Source organism: Neltuma alba, unplaced genomic scaffold (genome assembly GCF_004799145.2).
Source record: "Neltuma alba isolate B1F8T4 unplaced genomic scaffold, ASM479914v2 tig00004804_pilon, whole genome shotgun sequence".
Taxonomy (NCBI): Eukaryota; Viridiplantae; Streptophyta; class Magnoliopsida; order Fabales; family Fabaceae; genus Neltuma; species Neltuma alba.
The window spans coordinates 1-23,984 of NW_021633866.1; the positions used below are offsets into that span (position 1 = coordinate 1).

Consider the following 23,984-nt stretch of genomic DNA (forward strand, 5'->3'; position numbering starts at 1 on the left):
GGGAAATGCATCCTCATCACATATCACCCTTTCTAACTTGTTAAAATCCATCACTGAGTCTGGCAATTCTCGTATTGGCAACCCGTCATGTAAAGCTTTGTCAGATCTGCATCTTACCAATCTTGTCTGGTAATTTTCTAAGGGTTCGGCAGTATGAGATGTCCAGAATGGTTAGGCTTTGGAGCTCTGAGATTGATTCTGGCATTTCTTCAAAATTCGCACAGTTATTAATCCTAAGTAATTCCAAATTCCCAAGTTTCCCAATCTCTTCATGTAGCCTGATAAACTTGTTGCAACCACTTATGGTGAGGTTCTTCATGATGACGATATTGCAGAGCCCAGTAGGCAGCTTCACCAAATCTTCACAATACTCGATGCTCAAGTCTTCCAGTTTTGGCATTGCTTCTGACAAGTCAATGGAACTGTTCTCAAAAGCCTCCTTCACATCACACATGTAAAGTGATAGCTTGTGCACATTCTTCAGATCACACAGGGAGGGAATTGAAACTTGCTGCAGTCTGATTCTTTTAAGGCTCAGTAAGGAACCAAGCGGCTCCAGGCTTCTTAGGTCAGTTTTGCAACGTTTATAATTGGTGACTATAAGAACTTTCAGGTTTTCCATTTCGTTTATGAATTCTGGTAAAGTGTATTCTGCAGTCTTAAGATTTAAGATCAGAACCACAGTACCGGCTGCTTGAATGTTGCACCAATCTGGAGTCATGTTTTGATCTGCATCAAATTTGGAAGATGATGAGCGCTCTCTTCTTGCTTATTTTAACTTGTAACTGAGTAAATTTGCATGAGAACCAAAAAAAATAAAAAAGGGGGAACCTGTTGATATTGACAGGATAGTAGGAGCAACTACACGCTGTTGTTGCTCGGGCCACCATTCTGGAGGATTAGTCTGATTCCCAAACATATCAATGATCAGCCTCTCTCTGCTCTCCAATGGTCCCTGTTTGCTCATATGGATGGCTAGCTCTCTGAAAAGATCATGCTGCTCAAGGAAGTAGTTATTGTAATAATCGTCCAGGTCTTCCCTTCCAACCATCCTGCTCAAACCAGAACGTAACAAGAGATTTAACAAGTCTAGAAAAGAGAATAATGCAGAGTAGGCGTACTTGTACCTTCTAACTTTGATATCAGCAGCCAAATTCATGGCTATTAATTCTTGGGTGATGGCCATTGCAGGCAAGCTTGCTGGTTCATTGAGGTGATGCAGTTCACTCCACATGTCTATGAGTACAGTAATGGGGATTTTTTCATCTTCAGGGAATAACCCAAGGTCCATGAAGTATTCCCTGTGGGATTCATCCACTGAATCCTGGAGACGAGCAAGCAAATCTTGATGGGAATCAAGTATAGAGTGACCTTGCGACCATTTTGACTGCACCTGTCGAAGTGCCTGAACAGTACCCTTCCCTCGCAGTTCATGACCAACGGATTTAATAGCCAAAGGCAAACCCTTGCATCGTTCAAGTACCTGCATTTGAGTGATCAGCCAAATTCCATTTGAGACTTCTTGGATCCCCTTTTGTCAAAAATACGTTCGGCTGTTGTGAAGAGGCATTTGCTCTGCTTAGTGGGCCGTATTTAGGAATTTTGGGGCCTTAAAGCAAAATCCGTCACTTGCTTCAACACATGCATTTTTCACTTTTGTATTTTATAAATAGGTTAATATTATTTTTAGTTTCTAAAATTTGGCCTCATTTTTATTTTTATTCCTGAAATTTAGCTTCATTACAGTTTTGTCCTAACTTCAGGGACTAAAAACATTATTTCAGGGATCACAAATCTACAGGAGAACCAAAATAAAGTAAAATGTCATAAATTAAAATCACTGATTTTAAATTTTAGGGAACAAAACGAAAATAAGATTAAATTTCAGATACTAAAATCACTAATTTTAAATTTGAAGGATTAGAATCAAAACGAGCTCAAATTTTAAGTAATAAAAGTGGTATTAACCCTTTATAAATTAAATAAAATTTCAGTGTTTCTTTATTATTACTATTACTATTATTATTATTATTATGAATCATGTATTTTTGCATCGTTTTTCAGGGTCGATCATGAACAAAATTGCATCATAATATATTATTTTATTATGTGTAATTACAACTTGCAAAATCTACAACACTTGCATAACAGACATCTGACGTCTATTATAAATTAAAAGCTAAAATATATTTTTAGTCTTTTAATTTTACATAAAATTTTATTTTGGTTTTTTAACTTTAAAAAGTAAATTTTTGGTCACCTAATCCTAAAGTTGTTAAAATGATGATATTGAGTTCTTGAATGCTAATAAAATATTACTAAATATTAACATATTAAGTTTAATATTCAAACAACCATAATGTTAAAAAAGAATTATCATTTAAGCTAATAATTTTGGGATTAAAGGACTAAAAGTACACCTTTTAAAGTTAAGGAACCAAACTGAAACTTTACATAAAATTAAAGGACTAAATATATACTTTAACCTAAATTGAAACTTCTTTGTTGGGTTGACGGACGTGATCATGAAATTGCATCGTGGCGTGCCTCTTAACTCCTAGCAAAACACTTCATGAATACTTTTGCCGTTCAACCTTACCTTATTTGCGAGGTAGGTAGACTTCTTTTTTTTTTTTTTTTTACACTCATCGTATCTTATAAGTGACGTACTATTAACATGTTTAGAATATGTTATACGTAATTTTTTAATCGTGATTTACGGAATACAAAGTAAATATGTAAAAAAAAGTTGTCTCAGTTTACACAAAAAGTGCTTATATATAAGTGATTTCAATCGTGATGACAAATAGAGTTTATATCTGGCTCTTAATGTAAAAATTAATTTAATTTTTAATTTAATTTTAAATATAAGACTTAATCATTCATATTTATTCATTTTAAAATAATTCCTATGATAGTTGTATATGTTAAAAATTTTATCAAATGATAATTTTAATCAATACACATGATTAACAAATATATCTATAACCATTTATTACAAATAATTAAGTTAATTTTTTAATCTATTTTAATTAGTCAATTAATTTTTATATCATCACAGGCAATATATAGAAAATTAGGAAGAATATAAATGTCACCTCGAGGAGAATTTGACGTGTGTCTGGGTCAAGGTCGATGTCACTCGATGGAAGGAAGTGACGGAGCAGTTTTTCTGCATCTTCGTCGCTGAGTAGTTTCATGAGGCATCGGCTTCCAGCTGCTTTCATTTCAGTTCTTGAAGTCACCAGAATTCTCGAATCTTTGTGTTTCAGACTTATCATTTCAACAATATTTTCTGTGCGAGGCCACACGTCGTCCAATACCAACAGCACTGGATTTTCGCCATATTTAGCCAGCCCATGATCCCGCAACTTCTGGATTGCTTCATCCACTTCAATCTGTGAACCCAGCGTCTCAAAGAAGATATTTTTCTTGAATTTACCTGCCAAACCAGACAACAAGACGACAACTACAGAACATGATGATTGTGATCAATAGTACAAACATGGGAGACTACCTTGGACTTGAGGATCACGACAGAGCTTTTGAGCCATTGTGGTCTTCCCGGATCCCGGCATACCATACAAGTTTATTACTTGCTCTTTACCAGTAAGCAGGTTCTTCTTCAACTCTTGCATAGAATCTCCATCCAATCCCACTGTAAATTTCGGGAATCTCTCATCAAGAGGATCCGCGAATTTATGTGCGTAGTTGGTCGGGGGTGCGAGGCTAGGAGGACCTTTGGAACTCAGCACAGAGAGGATTTCCGTGAGAAGATGAAAGATGTGAATTTGTGTCTGAACAGAGGCGAACCTTTCTAAGTTGGCCCCTTCTTTTTGAAGTTTCTGCTGATACCATGGCGCAAGCACGCAATTCCACCAATGGATTTTGAGCTTTCCAATGGCCTCTGTGTTTTTTGCCAATAGCTTCTTCAGTTCCTGGACATGTTTGAGTCCAATTGGGAGATCAAGCCGCTTCAAGGAATCCTCGATCCCTTCAACCACTGGACTCAAATCTGTGACGGTTGCCTCCAGACTTTCGCGAGTGCTATTGTATTCTAGGCCTCTTGTCACTATAGCCACACCATCTTTCGCTAAATCCCAAGCAAGCGAAACATAGTCTGCCATTAGTGACGAGCTCTGTTTCTGCAAGTTTCAGTCTTGATTTACCAGTGAATGGGAGTCTTTGCAAGGTTTGAGTTAATAAAAAACGAAGACGACATAGTCTTGGAGTAGACCCGGCAAAGTCAATTACTTGGTGTGTGCGTGATAATAGAGCCCGAAAATTCCACGAAATCACACTCTTGTTTCTAATTTTCCATGACCATTGAACGAAGAAACGTCAAAAAGGAAATTTTTTTTTAATTTTATCGGTTTTTATGGTTTCCTTTCATATGTATTAATTTATATACTCACAGTGGATTAATTTATAAGAGATATGGCGGTAATGATTAATAATGTGACTCTCATTGGTAATGGATTGGGATTGATTTTTGTACATGGAACTAAATAAAATTAAAATTAATCATATTAAAATTATATATGTAAGAAAATGATTACGTGCAAAATAATTTTTTATTTTTTATTTTAATAATAAACAGATATTATTTCAGTATCTCACTTTTGAAAAAAATATTTTGTATTTTGCGAAAACTTAAAAGAAAAATTATCATCTTTGAGAGGTTGGGTTCATAGATTCAGGTCGACGAAGCAATGAACATGTTGCAGGATCAGCTTTCACTTATTTTATGGACCTTGGGTTATTTCCTGAAGATCAAAGAATCCCCATTGCTGCATTGTAGACATGTGGATTGAACTGTTTGACCCAGATGAACCAGGAAGCTTATCTGCAATGCTCACCATCCGAGAATTAATAGCCATGAATTTGGCTGCCGGCATCAAAGTTAGAAGGTAGGAGTACATGACTGTGCATTCTTTTTCATGATCAAACAAAAACCATTAGAGAGCAGAAGGAGACTAATCATTGACATGTTTGGGAATTAGAATCATCCTCCGAAATGGTGGCCCAAGCAACAACAAAGCCTAACTGCTCCTCCTATCCTGTCAACCACAAACCTGAAAGTTCTTATAGTCACCAATTATGGTGGCTGTAAAACTGACTTAAGAAACCTGAAGCTACTTTCCTTATTAAGCCTTAAAAGAATCAGATTGCAGCAAGTTTCAATTCCCTCCTTGTGTGATCTGAAGAATGTGCACAAGCTATCACTTTACATGTGTGATGTGGAGGAGGCTTTTGAGAACAGTTCCATTGACTTCTCAGAAGCAATGCCAAAGCTGGAAGATTTGAGCATCGAGTATTGTGAAGATGTGATGAAGCTGCCTACTGGGCTCTGCAATATCGTCACCATGAAGAACCTCACCGTAAGTAGTTGCAACAAGTTTATCAGACTGCCCGAAGGAAACGGGAAGCTTGAGAATTTGGAATTACTGAGGATTATTTACTGAGTTGATTTTGAAGAAATGCCAGAATTAATCACAAAGCTGAAGAATCTAAACCTTAAAAAGTTACCAGACAAGATTGGTGAGCTGCAGAAGCAGAATCTAACGAAGCCTTACATGACAGGTTACCCAATATGAGAATTGCCAGAATCAGTGATGGATTTTAACAAGTTAGAGAATGTGATATGCGATGACTATGCATTTCCCTTATGGGAAGTCATCATTACTTGCGTTTCCAGACTGAACATCAAGATGGCCGACATCGATGTTAGCTTAAATTGGCTTTCATGAACTTGGCTTCCAAGGTTTCTTCATTTGAATAGACAAAAACCTCTCAGGTTGGTCTGGATGTTTGTTTAGCTTTCTTAGTTGTCTTTTGACTAATTGACTTGTGCAGCCAATTTGTACTTTTGTAGCACAGGTGTGTTGTTGTTGAAAACTACGAGAGATACAATCTTTTTTTTTTTTTATGTTTACTTATAATCAATAATTTTTGAAGATTCAAGCTCTAAAGTGAAAGATGATGCAGAAGAAATTCAGAAACTTATGAGAGATGAATAATGGTGTGATCATTAGGTAATGATTCCCAATGGAAAATTTGGAGGTTCCATTTCAAAAGCAATGGTTGCAACTTAATTTCAATTTCAAGCTTAAATAATTTTAGAATATATTAATTATATTGAAAATAGAAGTATTAAATTGAACAGGTATTAATACAAATACAACTGACCCCTCTTCCCCTTTCCCTCGTTGTTCTTTTTGTTTTCTTTTTTTGACATTGTTCTGTACTTTAATCAAGTATCAACATAAGTTTCCATATTATAAATTATTAAATTAATTTTATAACGAAGATATAAAATTAGTAGCAAGTTAGAAGATTTATAAGTCATACAGGGTCTTATTTAAACTCTACAATATTCAACATCCACATCTAGTTTTAGAGAATTCAAATGCTTTTTTTATTCCCTCTTCTAAAAATTCTCAATATAATGAAACAAACTAGCTAAAGGCAAAAAGATATTAAAAGGTCCAGTTAATTCTGACCAAGGATTTTCAATTGTTTTTTTTTTTGGGAGGGGAATACAAAGATGCATTATTTGAATGACCTTTTGGAATCTTCCGTGCTTTTTCCTGTATTATTGGGACGAAGCTGAGTCTACAAAAGTATTTGTCAAGTGTGTTGACAAACTGGACAATAATGTTATCAGAATTCATAAGCAAATAGCTTAAATAAAATAATTTATAATTAATACTTGGAGTAGTAGGAGGTTGAACCCATAAAAACATGAGTCTATAATTGTTGAAAATTGAACGTCTAAACTAAGTCTTGTGTGTGTGACCCTTAATGTCTGGGGAAAAAAAAAGTCTTGAATATTTAAATTTGGGTTAATATTCATTTAGTATCCTGAATGTCTTTCCAAATAGCTCTAGCATCTTTTATATTTTGTCGTATTCTTGAAAAAAATTTTCAGATGTATCTAAGATTTAAATTACTACCTCCGGTTTTAATTATAAGATTTTGCTTGTAAATTATAAACAAAATCTTATAATTAGGATTGTAGGCAGTATTTTGCTATTCTTCATCAGGCATCCTGAAAATTTTATTCAGGTGTGTCAAAGGCCGTAATACTTTGAGATAAAATTACACCACAAAATATGTTAGAATATTATATGTATCTACTCCTCCGGTCCTTAATATAGGACCCAATTGTTGAGTTGATTTTGGTCCTAAATATAAGACCCATTTATCATATTTATCAATTTTCTCTAAATTACCCCTATGGATACTCTATCAACCATAATCAAGTAGAAGATAGAGAGGAGTATTAAGAAAAATGATTATGATATTTTAGGAAAAACATGTCACAATTTTTATAATTAACTAACTTACCTAACTTCCTTAATCTAATCAAATTAGTTAAATGGGTCCTATATTAAGGACCAGAGGAGTATTAATTTCTTTTATATAGTTTTCCTTCATTGTCTTTGAAACTATCTGCTGAAAGGGGAAAATCTTCGTGGAACTCCTTTTGCAGTAATATATTAAAATAAAATTGCAATGCAGTGCCGGTGAATAAATACACGGACACACACGATCCAGTCTATCACCATGGTGGGTTTTTCAAAATAACTTTGACTTTGTGGTCTCTCTCTAAATTCTTTTTGGTTGTTTGGCTGTTTTCTTGCCGGAGAAGCATAGACTGGAGCATTTGTGGGGAAATAACTTGGAACGTTCACGGCATCTTCGAGCTCTATTGAGGACCTTATCCCCATCATTTCCACTCTTTGATCTTCGCTGTGGTTATTACTGTGTTTACACGCCACTGTTTAAAAATCAAGACTGCTTCATTAAAATTTCAATTTGAGAATTTTGGTGTTCGGGTTTTTCTGGTGCTGAAACCGAGCTAGTTACCAATGGCGGATCCTTCGATCATCCTGGAGTTGGTAGAGAAGCTTTCAAATATTGCAGGAAGAGGTCTGGAGTACAGAAGTACTCGCCAAATTCTGGAGTCGACCACCAGGGATTTGGGTCCTTTGGTTGAACAGATTGGACAATACGCTCAGGAGAATGATCTTCAAACTGAAGAAATTGAGAAGCTGAAAAAGATAATAGAAGCCAACCAGGAGGTTCTTGAAAAGTGCAAAATCCGTCCGCGGAATTTCTGGCTTGCCCCATACTTTCAAAGAAAGCTCGATGAAAAGTATCAGTCCCTTCTAAGGTATTGCTCAGTTCAGATGCAAACGCAGATAGCAAGGGATTTGAAGAGAGCCCTGTCCAAGCTGAGTTCTGATGATAATAGCCCTGGGAACCAAAGCACTTCATCTCAAGCGTCTAAAAGAATCAGAACACGGACTTTCAAGGGTAATGAAAGATTCCCAGAATTTACAGTGGGTTTGGATGGTCCATTCATGAAGGAGTTGAAGTCTAAACTGCTTCATGGGGACGAGCAGGTCTTGAATTTGCATGGCCTAGCAGGATCCGGGAAGACCACTTTGGCTAAAATACTCTGTCATGATCCCCAAGTCAAAGGTAACCCTCCTTAGTAGCCAATTTTCGTATTTTTCCTTTTCTTATGTGCTATCATTCCTAGTGTCTAGATCAAATTTATCATCGATCGTCTTCTCAATTTTATGCATTGACTTGCCAAGAATATGTACTTTGTGTTAAGTTATGAAAAGGATCGAGTCATTCACCTAAAATACCTGCAGGGACAAATAACATACTCAGTCTTTATGGGGTATCATCCAGTATTATATTTATTAGAATATCATTCATTTACTTCTTTGGTTTGACTAGATAAGTTCAAGGATATCTTCTTTGAGACCCTGGGCTCACAATTTCGAGGCAATGAAGCGATCGATGAACTGCAAGATCGGCTGCCTGAGTTCGGGGGAAATCCAGTGTTGTTGGTTCTGGATGATGTTTGGCCCGCCTCAAAAAATGTTGTTGAAGAGTTTAGGGTCCAAATATCAGCAGGCTCTAAAATTTTCGTGACTTCAAGAGTCCCAATTATCACACTCGGACGATACCCCATGGAACAACTTTCTGAAGATGATGCAGTGGCTCTTTTCCTTCACTTTATTCAACCAAGCGACATTGATTTTGATGACAACGAAATACGAAAAATTGTCCTGCAGGTGACACATATAGTATATTCATTTATTTTTCTCCCAATGATTTCTGTGAGATGTGATAAGACATGATGAGTCAAAACTCTGTTGCTTCCTCTCATATTACAGGCTAGTTAATTAACTACAACACTGGCACTTTAGATAATGCATGTGAAATGGAAAACTAAAAATGATGGCAGTATTCTGTGGAGAGCATATTCTGGCACATAAAGGAATCAAGGTCATAAGTCATAACCTTAATTAGAGTCACTGATTTTATTTGGTTGACTGAAATGCAGATAGTGAAAGGTTGTAAGCGTCTGCCACTTGCTCTTGAATTCATTGGTCGCGAACTACAAGATAAGGGTATTGAGGAGTTGCAAAAAGTACAGTTAGAATGGTCACGTGGCCAGTCTATCCTTGATTCGAATTCAGAGTTGCTTGCCCATCTCCAAAATTCCCTGAATCTGCTAGTAGATGAGTCCATCAGGGAATGCTTCATGGACCTTGGATTGTTTCCTGAAGATCAAAAGATACCTGTTTCTGCTTTGATTGACATCTGGACAGAACTTTATAACCTTGATGAACTTGGCATATGTGCAATGACCATCATCCGCAAATTGATGGACCTGAATCTGGCTGCTGGCATCAAAGTTAGAAGGTATATATGCATGTACTGCATATTGGAATTTTGAGATATAGGCATATATGAGGTTTGAATCTGATATGATTTCCCTTAACATGATATACCTTCAATTCTTTCTCTAATTAATCAATGTGTGGCTCTTTTTAATGTATTCTCTAATATCCTTTCTGCTACTTTATTCTTCTTCTTTGCCTAGGCTTTTGCTTCTTTTGAGTTTCAAAGGCCTCAGGTTCACAATTATTTCTGATATATTCTCTAATAATGCATTCTTCCATCATAGTCCGCTTTGGCTGTAAGTTGGGGACAAATTCATGCATAGGTTTTTAATCTTCTTACATTTGGGTTTTCATTCCTGTTTTCTGCAGGATAGTCAGGATCAGGAGGGTTGAAGACAATTACTACAATAACCACTTCCTCGTGCAGCATGATCTTTTCAGAGAGTTGGCCATACATATAAGCAACCAAGAACTATTTGAGAATAGGAAAAGACTGATCATTGACATGAATGGGAATGATCATCCACAATGGTGGCCTCAGCAGAACCAGCAGGAAGGCATCACTGCTCACGCCCTGTCCTATTTTACCAAATGGTTTAAGGATCCGAATCAGAAATGCGTATCTGCTCGTATACTGTCTATATCAACAGGTTTGCTTATCTCTTTTGATATTGAATCAATGCACATCACTAAACTAAGAAGATAACATCCATCCTTTTTCACATTTGATGCAGACCAAGACATCAATCCCGATTGGTGCAACGTTCAAGCAGATGATGCTATTGTTCTGGTTTTGAATCTGAGAACTACAAAATACACTTTACCTGAATTCATTAAGCAAATGAGAAATCTGAGAGTTCTTATAGTGACAAATTATGGCTTCCGTCCCTCTGAGTTAAAAAACCTTGAGCTTCTCGAGTTTCTAAGGAAACTCAAAAGAATCAGATTGGAGGGGGTTTCAGTTCCTCCCCTTTGCAGATTGAAGAACGTGTGCAAGTTATCGCTTTATATGTGTGAAGTGAAAAAGGCTTTTGAAACCAGTTCCATTGAATTCTCAAAGGCAATGCCTGGTCTGGTGGAATTGAACATTGATTACTGCAAAGATTTGGCGAAGTTGCCATCTGGGCTCTGTGACACTACCACCCTGAGGAAGCTCAGCATCAGTCATTGCAATGAGTTTAATGAACTTCCACAAGAAATTGGGAAGCTTGAGAAGTTGGAATTACTAAGGATTAGTTATTGTCCTGATATTAAAGATATGCCAGAGTCGATCACAAAGCTGAAGAATCTAAGCTTTCTAGACATCACTTACTGTGGAAGCCTTAGGAAATTACCAGACAAGATTGGTGAGCTAAGGAGTCTGAGAAAGTTTTATATGCCGAGCTGCGCAATAATGGAATTGCCAGACTCAATCAAGGATATGGACAATCTCCAGAGTGTGATATGCGATGAGTACACATATCCTTTTTGGGAAGTCATCAAATATATCCACTCTGGACTAAACATAAAGATAGCCAAAACCATGGACACTGTCTTGGATTGGCTTCTTGATTTGAGCTCCAGGGGCTTGTTCCATTAAGTTGCTCATCTTGTTATGAATCATGTCAAAACAATGTTGTTCATCCTTCTCTGTCTCTCTTGTTTTGTCTTCTGACTTTGTAATGGGACTAAATCACACTCCTTCAATTGGACAAAGTATAAACATAAGATCAGATCAGACACACAACATGAAGCAGATGTTTAAGAATTTCATTTTAGTAAAAATTAATACTCCTCTTATCCTAAATATAAAATCTTTATACACATTACAAAAAAAGTCTCATATTTAGAACCGGAGGAGTAATATATTCTCCCCTTTTTATCAATTTTTTATTATAATAATGCAATAAAAATTGTATAACTTTTAAAATAGTTGTAGTTGTTACAATTTAATCTTTAATGTCACATGATGAAGTTATTAAACGTCCTAAATATTTCATTGTTTTGAAGGAAAGAACCACATATATAGTAAAAATATTTTTTTAAAATTAAATCTAAATCTATTAACTGTTAATATAATTTATTCTTAAAAAAGCAGAAGACCACAATTTAAAAATATAAACCAAAATTAGACAAGACAAATATAAGTAAGACCATATTTCTTTGCACATTTTCTTTCATATTTATTATAAGGGAATATTTAAAAGTAAAAGTATATTTTTAACATATGTATTAATTTTAATTAACTTTAACTAATTATTTATTATTTATAAATTAGTTATTTAAAATTTATAACGATGAATGGAGGAAGAAATAGAGAGGCGCGAAGGGATCGGGGCCAATAATTGAAGTGGGAAGGAGGGTGGAGTTGGAGTTGCACCGACACAAACGGATGAGCATGGACTTACGAAAAGTCCTATAATAATTAAATACTGAAATAAAATATTTTTAAAGGAAAAAACACGGAATTTAAAGCCCGCATCCAGAAGGTCGTGCCACGGCTTCCCCACTCCAATGAACATCGTGAAATGAGCTTCTACTGACTCCCTCACTTCTCTATCCACGTGGATGTTCTCCCCATCAATCACGTGGACCCCACCCCCAGTTAATCCCACCTTAATCACACTCACCCGCCCTGCATCCACTTTTCTCGTCATTATCTCCTCCTCCATTCTTCCTACTTCTTTCCAACCTTCACTGTCATTCTAGCCTCTTTCCCTTTTTATTAGTGTTAGATTATTCTTTCGAATGAGATGATGGGTAAATATGCCGAAACAATCATCATTTATAAATATTTCAAAAATTGAAGTAAATACTTCCAAAATTTTTCCCCAGTAAAAAAAATATTAATCATGTGTAATTAAGTCTAGAAATTACATTTACCTTAAATTTAAATATTATGGATAGTTCGAATGATGATTACATTATGAAGAAACCCATGTGTTGGGATGCTCTTCATTATTTATTAATACTCTAACTATTTTTAATATAAGACTTATTTTACAGTATAATTTAAATTAGACATAGGAGGAATTATATATGTCTTTTAAGGAAGAGAAGACAATTATTGTAGTTGGGAGGGTCTTAAGACAGCGAAACACCAGCTTATTGTACAGGATAGGACGCCATTCTTCTACGCCATTATCATTTCAAAGTTCACACCCATTTGCCCAGGCACATGGCACCCTCAGAAGGCCCCAAAAAACGGAGGAAGGACGCTTCTCCTTTAAAGGTTTTTTTTTTTATGTGTTTATTAAACAAAATAGCTTATTTTCGGATTGACTCTTATTTTGTCCAAGTCTCTGACTGATTTCCTTGTAAATTTCCCCTTAGAAATATTATGTGATCGTTAGTCTGTCAAATCAGGGCACTTTGCCCGCCAGAGGAATCAATCCTCATCCCCTCCAACACTTTGTCAAAGAAAATATTACTCTTGTCCTTATTATAACTTACTTGTAAGAAAAATTTTGTTTACCTTAAACACAGGTTACTTATAAAATATTTCATAATTACTTTTTACTTTTTGTTCAAAAAATATAAGAATAATTTGTCAGCGTAAACACAAAAAACATTTTAAAAAAAGTAAATTTAAAATTTTTTATTAATTTAATATACTTCGTGAAAATAAGTTATAAGTGATGAAGTTGTAACGTATATATTCGACATCTTATTCTCATACAAATTACTCTATGCATTTATCCTTTTTACTTAAAACAAATCATTCTTTCTTCTTTTTTTTTATTTGGCTCAAAACAACTCAGTTGCCATAATTTTGAATCGATAATGAACAGAAAGCTCAACAACTAAGCATGATATTTAAAATTCAAAAAAAAAAAAAGGAGCTTTCTTCTATATGATTTTCCCAAATAAAAATTTATTCCTAGCCCTGAATGATGGATTTTAACATTGAAGATGAAGATGGATGGTTTGAAAATAATATAAATGGGACAGATCAAATAGGGATTATTTTAAACAAGCATAATTTAGATATTAGGACAAAAGAATTGATCCTATGGAGTGGACAAAAGCTCAAGACATAAAATACATTACAACTGTGTCCTCCTACACTTCAGCAATCTCGGTTGAATTTACAAACATTAAGATTTAAGTATCACCAAACTTTTCCAGCAAATAAAATAAAATTAAAAACCATGACTTCAATTGGGGAAAAAAAATAAGAAAAAGAAAATAAAAGTAATGATAATCATAGCATGACACACCTCTGAGCAACTTCTGTGTGCTGTTCTTCTTCATCTTCATCCAACAGTCCATTTCCAGATCTTGAATCTAACATCGACCTTGCACTTGGCGTTTGAAGTTGACGCCGTCACCGGCTTCTTGCCGGACGGAGGAGTGACCTTGATCCCGTCACAGGATACTCTGATCCCGACTTTGGGCGTCTTCAAACTCCCCATCTTCGCCGTCACCTTCGTCTTCAAATTTACCTCTAATGGCAATCCACCCTTGCTCTTCATGCTCGACTTCAATTCCCAGCACTCTCGCCGTCCACCGTCTGCTTGCTGCTCGAAACCGTAGCCTTCAACATCGTGGTGTTCTTCTTCCCGTGTTCGAAAGCGGGGATCGTGCCGTCGCCGATATCGACGCCGTCAGAGAGAATCGAAATCGAGGTGGGCTCGTAGTTGAAGACGATGTTCTTGTTAGGGTTTCGCGCGGTAACGCTGATGTCGAATTTAGAGTCTACCGTTGAAGACGAGGAAGTGAGGTTAAGGTAGGCGAGTTTCAGGGAAGTGACAGTGAAGGTAGGCCTGTGTGGGCGGTAGATTAGGTAGAAAATAACTCCGGCGACGCCGATGATGAGGAGGAGGATGAGGATGATGAGGAGAAACCAGTATAAGAATCTGCAGCAGCATCTGCGATGGCTACGGCGGTGGTGAGGTTGGGGACGGTAGGTAGGTCTGGTGGCGCCGTAGAGTTGAGCTTTGGTAGCAGGAAATGAAGGATTAGCGGCACCACCGTTGGTAGTGGCGGTGCCGTTAGCCGTAGGCTTGGCGGAAGGATAGATCCTCTCTGCCATGGAACCAGTGTAGAAGGAAGAAGAAGAAAAGGAGAGAGAGAGAGGAATGAAGTGGAGAAGAGAATTAAAGACTAAAGAGAAAGGTACCTGTTATCCTTCTAAATTATGAGAGAGATGGAGATTAAAAGGTCTATAAGTGAAGAAAAAGGTCATTGCGTTTGTGTTTATTATTATTATATTTTATTATTAGCAAATAATAATATCAAATTATTATAATGAAATTACATTAAATCTCGAGTCTTCAACGTTATTTTAGTGTACCATTCAGAGAAACGGCTATTTTTTATGGTGACACGTCTTTGTTAATATGACACGTCTTTGTTGAAAAATAACAACAATTTATTCGGTATTTCTTGTTATGTATAACGAAAAGTTGCTTTGTTAATATCAAATTTAGACTTGTCATTTTCCAGTAAAGACGTGTTTTTTTCAAATAAATTATGGTCATTTTTAATTAACGTAGATGCTATTTCTTGTTATGTATAAGGAAAAGTTGTCTTGTTAATATCAATTTTAGACTTGTCATTTTATAGTAAAGACGTGTCATTTTTAAATAAATTATGATCATTTTTAATTAATGCACATGCTGCTATGTTATGTATAAGGAAAAGTTGCTTTGTTAATATCAAATTTAGACTTGTTATTTCTCAATTAAGACTTGTCATCCTCAGATAAATTGTTGTCACGAGCTGGAGTCACAGTAAAAGAGTTAACTTATATTTTTGTTTGCATTATAAGGTTAAGAAATCTTTGATGGTCCAATGGCCATCCTTTTGTTAGTCCAAGTGGGCAAGAGGTTGTGGGATCAAATCCCACCCCCGCCACTTTGAACCAATATTATCCTATTCCCAAAAAAAAAAATCTTGTCACAAAAATCCTTCACCGGCAGCCACCACACCGGTGGCCGGAGGCGGTCGGCGGCCGCCGGAGGCCAGTCGCCGGCGGTGGTCGCCGGCCGCCGGCGGTGGTCGCCGGCCGCCGGCCACCGGTGAGGGGCTGGGTTTTTTTTTTTAAAAAAAAAGAACAAAGGGCATTTTTGTCATTTCACTGAATTTCAAAATTCCAATTTGGGAAGGACTTCCCTATGGGTAATTACATTTCCTTAGCTTCCCAAATTGACATTTCACATTTTGGAGCTTCTTTATCTGTCATTTTCCCAAAATATAAATGATACCGTTCATTATTATAAATAAAACTTTATATTTAATTTAAAATAATATGTTTTTTAATGAGTTTATGGTACAGTTTTAATTTAAAAAGAAAAAGACAAAAGAAAAGCGGAGGAAGAAAAAGGAGAATAGTGAGGTAGGACGGATGGGAACGTTCCAACGAGAGACAAAAGCTGTGTCCAGCTCGTAGTGAGCGCGTGCGGAATCTATACCAACCTCTGCGTCTCATTTATTATTTATTTATTTATTTATTTTACTTTTGGTCAATTTGGATCATTTTCTATTTTTTTTAGAAAAAAACAAAATGATATCCGATGCTCCTCCCGTCCTCCGGTCCTTGATTTTGAATAAAATATATTTATTAAATTGATTTTAATTCTAAATATAAAATTTATTTTTTGTATTTATTAATTTTTTAAATTATTTATATAGATATTTCCTTAACTATAATCAAATAAGAAAAGAGAAAGATACTAAGAAAGATAATTATAGTACTTTAAATAAAATATTTCATATTTTTTATAACTAACTAATAACAAATTTATCTAACTTCCTTAATATAATTAAAGTAATCTTATATTAAGGAAAAATAATAATATAAGTTTACAACTTATAGTTAGTGAAGTAAAATAAAATCTTAAGAAATTATTAAGAAAACTAAAATTAAAATGATCCAAAAGTTAACAAACAGAAAATTTAAAAAGCAAAACTCAAGTCTCCCCAAATGACAGTGAAAGTCGAACAAGTTTATGGAAAAGTTTGAAGAAAATCTGTCTCGATAAAGTAAGTAAGTGCTTAGTGCCTTAGTGGCACCTCAAGGTAGGGTTGCAAGACATCGTTCTCTGCTTCCATTGAAACCCACGCCGCCCAAAAAAAAGAAGAAGAAGATATTAGTAAGTATTAGTATTATTTTAATATGAAAAATTAAATAATTAGTATTTTTAACCCAATTGACTTTTCATGACCTTTCCAGATACACACGCATGGCACCTATGTGTGATTAGAGTGATCCCCATAGAATTTTGTGAACCCTGAATTTGAAATTAATGGTATTGATATATATAATCTGTGGATAATGCTCCATAGTTTTGTACTTTGTACAGAAAATATAATATAGAAATATATAATTCTTTTCCCTTCAAACCAACTTCAATATGCATATTTCATTCATCCATTTTACGTGTTTATGCGTATTTTGGAACAGATATCCATTCCCTACCTATTCTACATTTTTCTTAGATAAGAGAAAAATGATACTATATCCGATCTTATTTATGTTCTCCAAATAAGTTCTTATAAATAGGACCGAACATAGTACACTGATTTGGAGGGTTTGTTTAGAGTAATTAAGACCGAAGGAATTAATTGACATATTTCCGCCCATTTTGTTCACATTATGACTCCCATTAATTGTCCTTTCATGTTTTGAAAGAGCCATAACCATTAACTAGAATGAGGCCCCTATCTTATCACTGATAACGGACTTTATAATTAATATATACTATTGTGGAATAATTTTTTTTTTCTAAACAAAATTTTGTGCGAATTTTTTAAATTTTATTTTATTAGCACAGTGAGTTTTATAACCTTATTCTACTCGTGTCATTAACTTTTGTAAAATGGATGCTACTAATATAACAAAGTTAATTGATTTAATATAAAAATATAAATATAGATATCTGTAAAATATTTTTCCTATGAACTTCCTCTTCCTCTCCTTCTACTACTTCCATCCCTTCTATCTATCCACTTCAATGGACAACAGACTTATATAAATCTTTATTACAAACTCAGCTTATTCACTACTTTTAGTTTAGAAAACACTTACTCTACTCTAAGACAACTCATATTAACAGTTACTGATGACACTACCTAATTGGCTTCATTCATTCACAATGAGCCCAATAAAAATAAAAATAAAAACTTTTCATGTTAATTTTTTTTAAGAGACCAATGCAATAATTTTATACTCAGTCAAGGTTTTTTTTTTTTGTCGTGCCTCAATTATACTATTATCTGCTTCGGCAGAATTATTTCGTGATTTCTTCTGTGACAAATTCGTTTATTTTATTTATTATTTATTTATTCTTGATTGTGTAATTTAACGGTATTGACGATATTCTGAACAACCAAATACGACGGCTATTCATATGCAAATAAATCATATGAAGTTTAATGAGCAAGTGTAATACTCTTAAATATTAAAATAAAGACCAATTTTTGAATCAAAAAAGTAAATCGACATGATTCCGAAAATATAATTTGCCCTTGTCAATTCTCAAATTTTCAATTTGTACCACTTAAACTTCCAATTTCCAACATTTTTTGCGATAAGAAAATTCTTATTTGACACTGTTAATTTTATAATTAATTATTGAACTGTCATATCCCACTCATAAATATGTGATATGAATGTAAACCTGTATAAAGAGACTAATAAAGTAGTCTGCAAAATAAGAGTCGGATTCTTTGAAAGCCACATTCCGGGCTTTGGAAAGTCTCTTTCATTAAAAAAATATTTCGGTGGAAACAAAACTATAATTTTAAAAATATTTTTACGGTGTGCAAAGTAAATATATGAAGGAATTTGTTTCAATTTGTAGAAAAATACTTTTAAAAAGCATTTTTTCACTAATCCAAACACTTCTTAAATCCAAAGCTTACAGCACTTTCTTTGGGTTTGGGACCAAATCCCTACCTCATTATAAATATTTTAAAAAAAATAAAAAAATATTTTAAAATCCATCATGTGCTTTTGTTTAAGTTAGCTGTTTAAATTTAAATATATTTTTAACATACCTTTTAATTAAATTGAAACTTTTATATAGTTATCCTTATTACTAGGTCATATTCAGCATACATTGTCAATCTTAACCGAGAATAATTTTGTTTAGACAATACTTTTATCAAGTTATTTACATTCGTTATGTTACATTCTCCAGTCATATATAGCCATATGTCTTATTTTTAAAATATTAGCATTTAATAGCATTTAATTATAAATTCATATGAAAGAAAAAAATAATACATACCCATGTGTAATTGAAAATTTTAACATAATAGACATAAACAACATGATGCAAGTTTTGTTCTTTTTCTTAAATAGATATTCTGCGTTCAAATAGATTCAAATTCGAGATACCAATACTTTAGCAGTTAAAATTCTTAGTTTGAAGAGCAAAATATTATTTAGAATATAGAAAATATATATAAAAAAGAAAAACTAATAAAACAAAAATCTTCGACTGAAAAAGATGCGAGAACGAGAGAGGTCTAGGGAACGCATGACGCCGGCACCGACGCCGGAAGAACGAGACGCCTTGTTACGAAGCCGGAAGAAGGTTCGAGCCGGAGATGGTGTTTTCTCCGAAGATCAACTTCTTCGACCTAGGGTTGAAGACTGGATGTATGACGAACAGTCCGCGACTGGTGACGAGGGAACTACGGTGACGGCGAAGCACTCTGAGAATGGATCTGGTGTTGGACCGGAGAAGCAGGAAAAACTGGAGGGTGGGGGTTCAGGAATGAAATGGAAATCATTTAAACATGCTGTCACGAGGGAGAAGGATTTTGTAGAGGAGGAGGATTGGTGGAGTAATGGAAGATGGAAGGAGCGTATCCAGGTCGTCATGACAAATTTGGGTCCGAATATCATCATCCCTGAGCAAGAAAAAGAGCGGCTGGCCAAACAATGGAAGAGGGCGCTGATTGTGAAACTTTTGGGACGAATGGTCAATCCAGAGTATTTGGAGTTTAAACTCCGACAGTTGTGGGCACGACAGGGGGAGGTCGACACCATTGATGTGGGAGCAGGTTTCTTTGTGGTGAATTTTAATAATGACCAAGACTATGATCAGGCTCTGACGGGTGGTCCTTGGCTTATCTATGATCACTATCTTGCAGTTCAACCGTGGAGCCGGAGTTTGATCCTGAGGAAGAGACAATAACCAGAATTGCAGCTTGGGTACGCATAGCAAAGCTACCTCTAGATTATTATGATACTGGCCTCCTGCATGTGCTTGGTTCACAGATTGGAAAGGTTCTGAAGTTGGATACAAATACTATGAGTCGTAAGAAGGGGTGTTTTGCGCGGATTTGTGTCGAGCTGGATTTGAATGCACCTCTACGACCGCTGATTCTAGTTAATGGTAAAGCCAAGAGGGTGCAATACGAGGGAATTCACCTCATATGCTTTCGTTGTGGTCGTTATGGCCATAATGCTGACCATTGCTCGAACACGATGTCGGTGGACAAGGATAAGGGACTAAGGGGACAGCAGGGGGAGCATCCTGAAGGACCAGCTGAAAGCTCGGCGGCGACACCGTCAGCAACAGTCACAAACACAAAGAACTCATCGGGTTCAGAGTCCTTGTATGACCCCTGGATGATCGTTCAACGGCCCCGCCGAGGTAGGCGGCCGGAGCTTCGAATTGGGAAAGGGGATGAAGAACGGCGGAAGTCTCGGGATAGAGCAGCTGAGAAGGAGCAAGGATCTCGGTTTAATTCGTTGATTGTTGAGGAGGGAGAGATTGAGGGCGAGAATGTGGAGCCGCCGGCTACATCGGGAAATATTTTGAAGGAGCACGTGACAAAAGGAGATAATAAAGGGGTGTCAGCTGGGCAAAAAACAAAAAATGATGTTGGGCCTCGAAACAAATTGAAAGGGATAGTGAGCAAAATAGTCGGGCCTCAGAACAGAGCTTGTGGTGAAGGAACTTCAAAAACCAAAAATCAGGGTGTGACTTCCAGTGAGATGCCTAGACTTTTGAATGCTAAGTCTAAACTAGGACTGGGCCGAAGTGATGTGAAGAAGGTAGCTCAAGAAGGTGGTGAACAAGGTTTAACAGGGAAAGACGATATCCCAGCCTTGGTTAAGGACGGTACTGGACGCGACCCACCTCAGAGGAGTCCTGCCGTGGTACCAATGGACATAATAGAAGGGGACCCACCTGATCCTGGAGCAACTGGGCATAATGTGCTTGCCATACATGATAATCCTTTATCGGATGTGCTACAGAATGATTTGAGGTTTGGGGAGGATGGTTCCAAGGCGGATTCGTAGGAGTCCCTTGTTGATCTGGTTACTCTTTTGTCTTAGGTTGTTTATGGATAGTCAAATATGCATATGGAATTCAAGGGGGGTTGGTGCGAAGACCTTTGGAAGGTTACTAACTGACATGAAGAAAAGATATAATTTTAGCTTCTTGGCTTTATTGGAAACACGTCAGAACAGTCATAAAGCGTGGGCCCTTGCTAGACGTATTGGCTTCAAGTATGTCGATGTGGTGGAAGCGGCTGGGTATAGTGGGGGAATATGGTGCTTTTGGGAAGACGATGTAGATTTCACAGTTACTCGGAAACATCCCCAACTCATACATGGCACGTTTAACATTGGTAAGGAGTCGGCCTGGGATTTATCTGTGGTGTACGGCCATCCTAACCCCAGTAAGCGTAGAGATCTTTGGACTGAACTCCGTAATATTGAAGAAGGCGGTGTAGGTAGGTGGTGTGTGGGCGGTGATTTCAATGCAATATTGCACCGGAATGAGCGAAAATCTAAAGCTCATGAGGCAACTGGACCGGACCGCGGCTTTGTGAACTGGTTTAATAATAGCGACATGACAGATCTGAACTTTCAGGGTCCACAATTCACATGGAAGCGAGGACATGCCCAGAGTCGGTTAGATCGTGTTGTTGTGAACACAGACTGGTTTGAAACCTTCCCTTTAGCTCTGGTCCTTCATCTACCTAAATTAAAGTCGGATCACTGTCCATTATTAATCAGGCTACGGGATAAAGGTACTCAGAAAAAATGTGATACTAGTTTCAGATTTTTTGCGCCTTGGACAATGCATGAAGAATTTGAGGCTTTCGTTAAACAGAATTGGCGGGATGACTGTCCATGGGACACAAATATTACGAGGTTTACAACTGAGGTTCAAGGTTGGAATAAGAAAGTCTTTGGTAATATTGAAAGACGGAAAATGGCTTTATATGCTCAATTGGACCAACTCAATAATCTTAATCTTGATAGTCCTCTGTGGAATAAGAAGAGGTGTGAGGTTTGGCTTGAGCTTGAGAAGTGTCTCCAGCAAGAAGAGTTGATGTGGGTGCAACGTTCGAGATGTAATTGGTATCATCATGGGGATAAAAATACCAGGTATTTTCATACAGTCACTCAATGTAGGAAAAGAAGGAAGAATATTGAAGCTCTTCAAGATATGAATGGGGAATGGTGCTATGATCAAGAAAGTCTTCGTCGTGAAGGTACGAATTTTTTCCAAAAATTATATACTGTACAGAATACTCAGGCTTCTGAAATTAATTTTGGTGGGTCGTACCCCATGATTCTTGAAGATAAAATCGATGTCTTGGGTTATATAGCATCTCAGCAGGAAATCAAGCATGCTTTATTCAGTATGGGATCTTTGAAGGCCCCGGGCCCTGATGGATTAAATCCTCTGTTTTATCAAAGTCAATGGAGTACAGTGGGTAAATCGATGACTTCTATGGTTCAATCTAGTTTCACTACACCTGATCTGATAAAGAATTTTAATGGCACCAATATTGTACTTATTCCTAAAGTAGAGGTTCCCCAAACTTTTCGAGATCTTCGTCCAATTAGTCTGTGCAATGTCCTTTACAAAGTGGTGACTAAAGTCTTAGCAAATAGATTGAAAGAAGTAATGCCTTTAATTATTGCACCCAATCAATGTAGTTTCGTCCCAGGTCGACAAAGCTCGGATAATATTATTTTGGTACAGGAAGTTATTCACTCTATGCGTACGTCTAAGAGAAAGAAGGGATTTATGGCTTTGAAAATTGATTTGGAGAAGGCGTATGACAGGGTTAGATGGGATTTTGTGGTGAACTGCTTGACCGAGTTGGGCCTTCCTAATAAATTTATTGATATTGTTCATTGTTGTCTAACTTCAGTTGAAATGCAGATCATATGGAATGGTTCTAAGGGAGCTACCTTCAATCCAACCAGAGGAATAAGGCAAGGGGATCCCCTATCCCCGTATTTGTTTGTCATTGTTATGGAGAAATTAGGACATCTTATTCAGAGTGAGGTGGGGTCCGGAAATTGGCTTCCCTTTCGTTTGAAGCGACATGGTACAGCTATCTCCCATTTATTTTTTGCAGATGATCTCATTCTATTTGCGGAGGCTAGCCTGGACCAAGCAGGCGTTGTTAAAGCCTGTTTAGATGATTTTTGTGCGGCTTCAGGGGAGAAAGTAAATAATTTGAAATCCAGAATCTTTTTCTCAAAGGGTGTGAATCATAATCGACGAGATGAGATTAGTAAGTTCCTTGAGTTCACTCCCACGGTGGACTTGGGCAAGTATCTGGGAGTTTCGCTACATCACCACCGAGTCTCAAGGCGTACATATGAGTATGTGCTCAATAAGATGGACCAACGGCTCACTAATTGGAAGGCGAATACCCTTTCCTTGGCAGCTCGACACACGTTGGTGTCCTCGGTGGTCTCAGCAATACCAAACTACTCCATGCAATCAACGTTACTTCCTATTAATGTCTGCAACGAGATTGATAGAAAATGTCGCAGTTTCCTTTGGGGGAGTACAAGTGCGGCAAGGAAGATGCATCATGTGGCTTGGGAGGAAGTTTGTCAAAGTAAGGAACAGGGTGGCTTGGGCTTAAGACATGCCCGTAAACAAAATACTGCCTTTATGATGAAGCTGGGCTGGGGCCTTGTGAATCGGCGGGATGCTCTGTGGGTGCAATTTTTGAGAGAAAAGTATAAATGCGGCGAGGATGTTATCCCTCAGATCAAAAAACGCAAGTGTGCCTCACAGACTTGGAAGGGTATTACTCTAGCTTGGGATTCTACTAAGAAAGGTATTGGGTGGCGCCTAGGTAACGGTGCTCGGATTCGGTTTTGGGAAGATGCTTGGCTACCGAATCACAATCAGTTGAGCTCCTATGTGGTAAGGGATGTTTCAGAATCGATGCGTGAGGAGAAAGTTGCTGAGTATATTACTGCTTCAGGCTCTTGGGACTGGACTCGTTTTGCTTCATTCCTTCCTACCGCAATGCTTACTGCGATTGAGCGTGTCCTACTTT

The 23,984-nt window shown here is 36.7% G+C and overlaps 3 protein-coding genes and 1 pseudogene across 3 annotated transcripts; 2 read left to right on the forward strand and 2 right to left on the reverse strand.

The window, feature by feature from the left end:
• Positions 1 to 100: 100 nt before the first annotated feature.
• On the reverse strand, positions 101 to 4,317 carry LOC114745774 (probable disease resistance protein At5g66900). Its single transcript, XM_028933942.1, has 5 exons — positions 3,518 to 4,317; positions 3,099 to 3,442; positions 1,128 to 1,483; positions 832 to 1,052; positions 101 to 729 (listed from the first exon to the last, which is right to left on the reverse strand). The coding sequence occupies exons 1-5, from the start codon at positions 4,125 to 4,127 to the stop codon at positions 101 to 103; spliced, it is 2,160 nt and encodes a 719-aa protein (XP_028789775.1). The 5' UTR covers positions 4,128 to 4,317.
• A 3,333-nt stretch (positions 4,318 to 7,650) lies between these two features.
• Positions 7,651 to 11,425, forward strand: LOC114745784 (probable disease resistance protein At5g66900). Its single transcript, XM_028933953.1, has 5 exons — positions 7,651 to 8,490; positions 8,758 to 9,098; positions 9,371 to 9,732; positions 10,083 to 10,363; positions 10,448 to 11,425. Exons 1-5 carry the CDS (start codon positions 7,875 to 7,877, stop codon positions 11,290 to 11,292), a joined length of 2,445 nt encoding a protein of 814 aa, XP_028789786.1. The 5' UTR covers positions 7,651 to 7,874; the 3' UTR covers positions 11,293 to 11,425.
• A 2,233-nt stretch (positions 11,426 to 13,658) lies between these two features.
• On the reverse strand, positions 13,659 to 14,838 carry LOC114745785 (NDR1/HIN1-like protein 10; annotated as a pseudogene).
• A 5,121-nt stretch (positions 14,839 to 19,959) lies between these two features.
• LOC114745779 (uncharacterized) lies at positions 19,960 to 20,958 on the forward strand. Its single transcript, XM_028933948.1, has one exon. The coding sequence runs from the start codon at positions 19,960 to 19,962 to the stop codon at positions 20,956 to 20,958; it is 999 nt and encodes a 332-aa protein (XP_028789781.1).
• The last annotated feature ends 3,026 nt before the right edge of the window (positions 20,959 to 23,984 follow it).

Coding starts and splice junctions, on each gene's coding strand:
- LOC114745774 (XM_028933942.1), bottom strand. CDS start 4,127: ATGGCAGACTATGTTTCGCTTGCTTGGGATTTAGCGAAAGATGGTGTG. Junction 1,484..3,098: donor CACGTCAAATTCTCCTCGAG/GTGACATTTATA, acceptor ACTCAAATGCAG/GTACTTGAACGATGCAAGGG. Junction 1,053..1,127: donor GCTGATATCAAAGTTAGAAG/GTACAAGTACGC, acceptor TGGTTTGAGCAG/GATGGTTGGAAGGGAAGACC.
- LOC114745784 (XM_028933953.1), top strand. CDS start 7,875: ATGGCGGATCCTTCGATCATCCTGGAGTTGGTAGAGAAGCTTTCAAAT. Junction 9,099..9,370: donor TACGAAAAATTGTCCTGCAG/GTGACACATATA, acceptor ACTGAAATGCAG/ATAGTGAAAGGTTGTAAGCG. Junction 10,364..10,447: donor TATACTGTCTATATCAACAG/GTTTGCTTATCT, acceptor CATTTGATGCAG/ACCAAGACATCAATCCCGAT.
- LOC114745779 (XM_028933948.1), top strand. CDS start 19,960: ATGAGTCGTAAGAAGGGGTGTTTTGCGCGGATTTGTGTCGAGCTGGAT.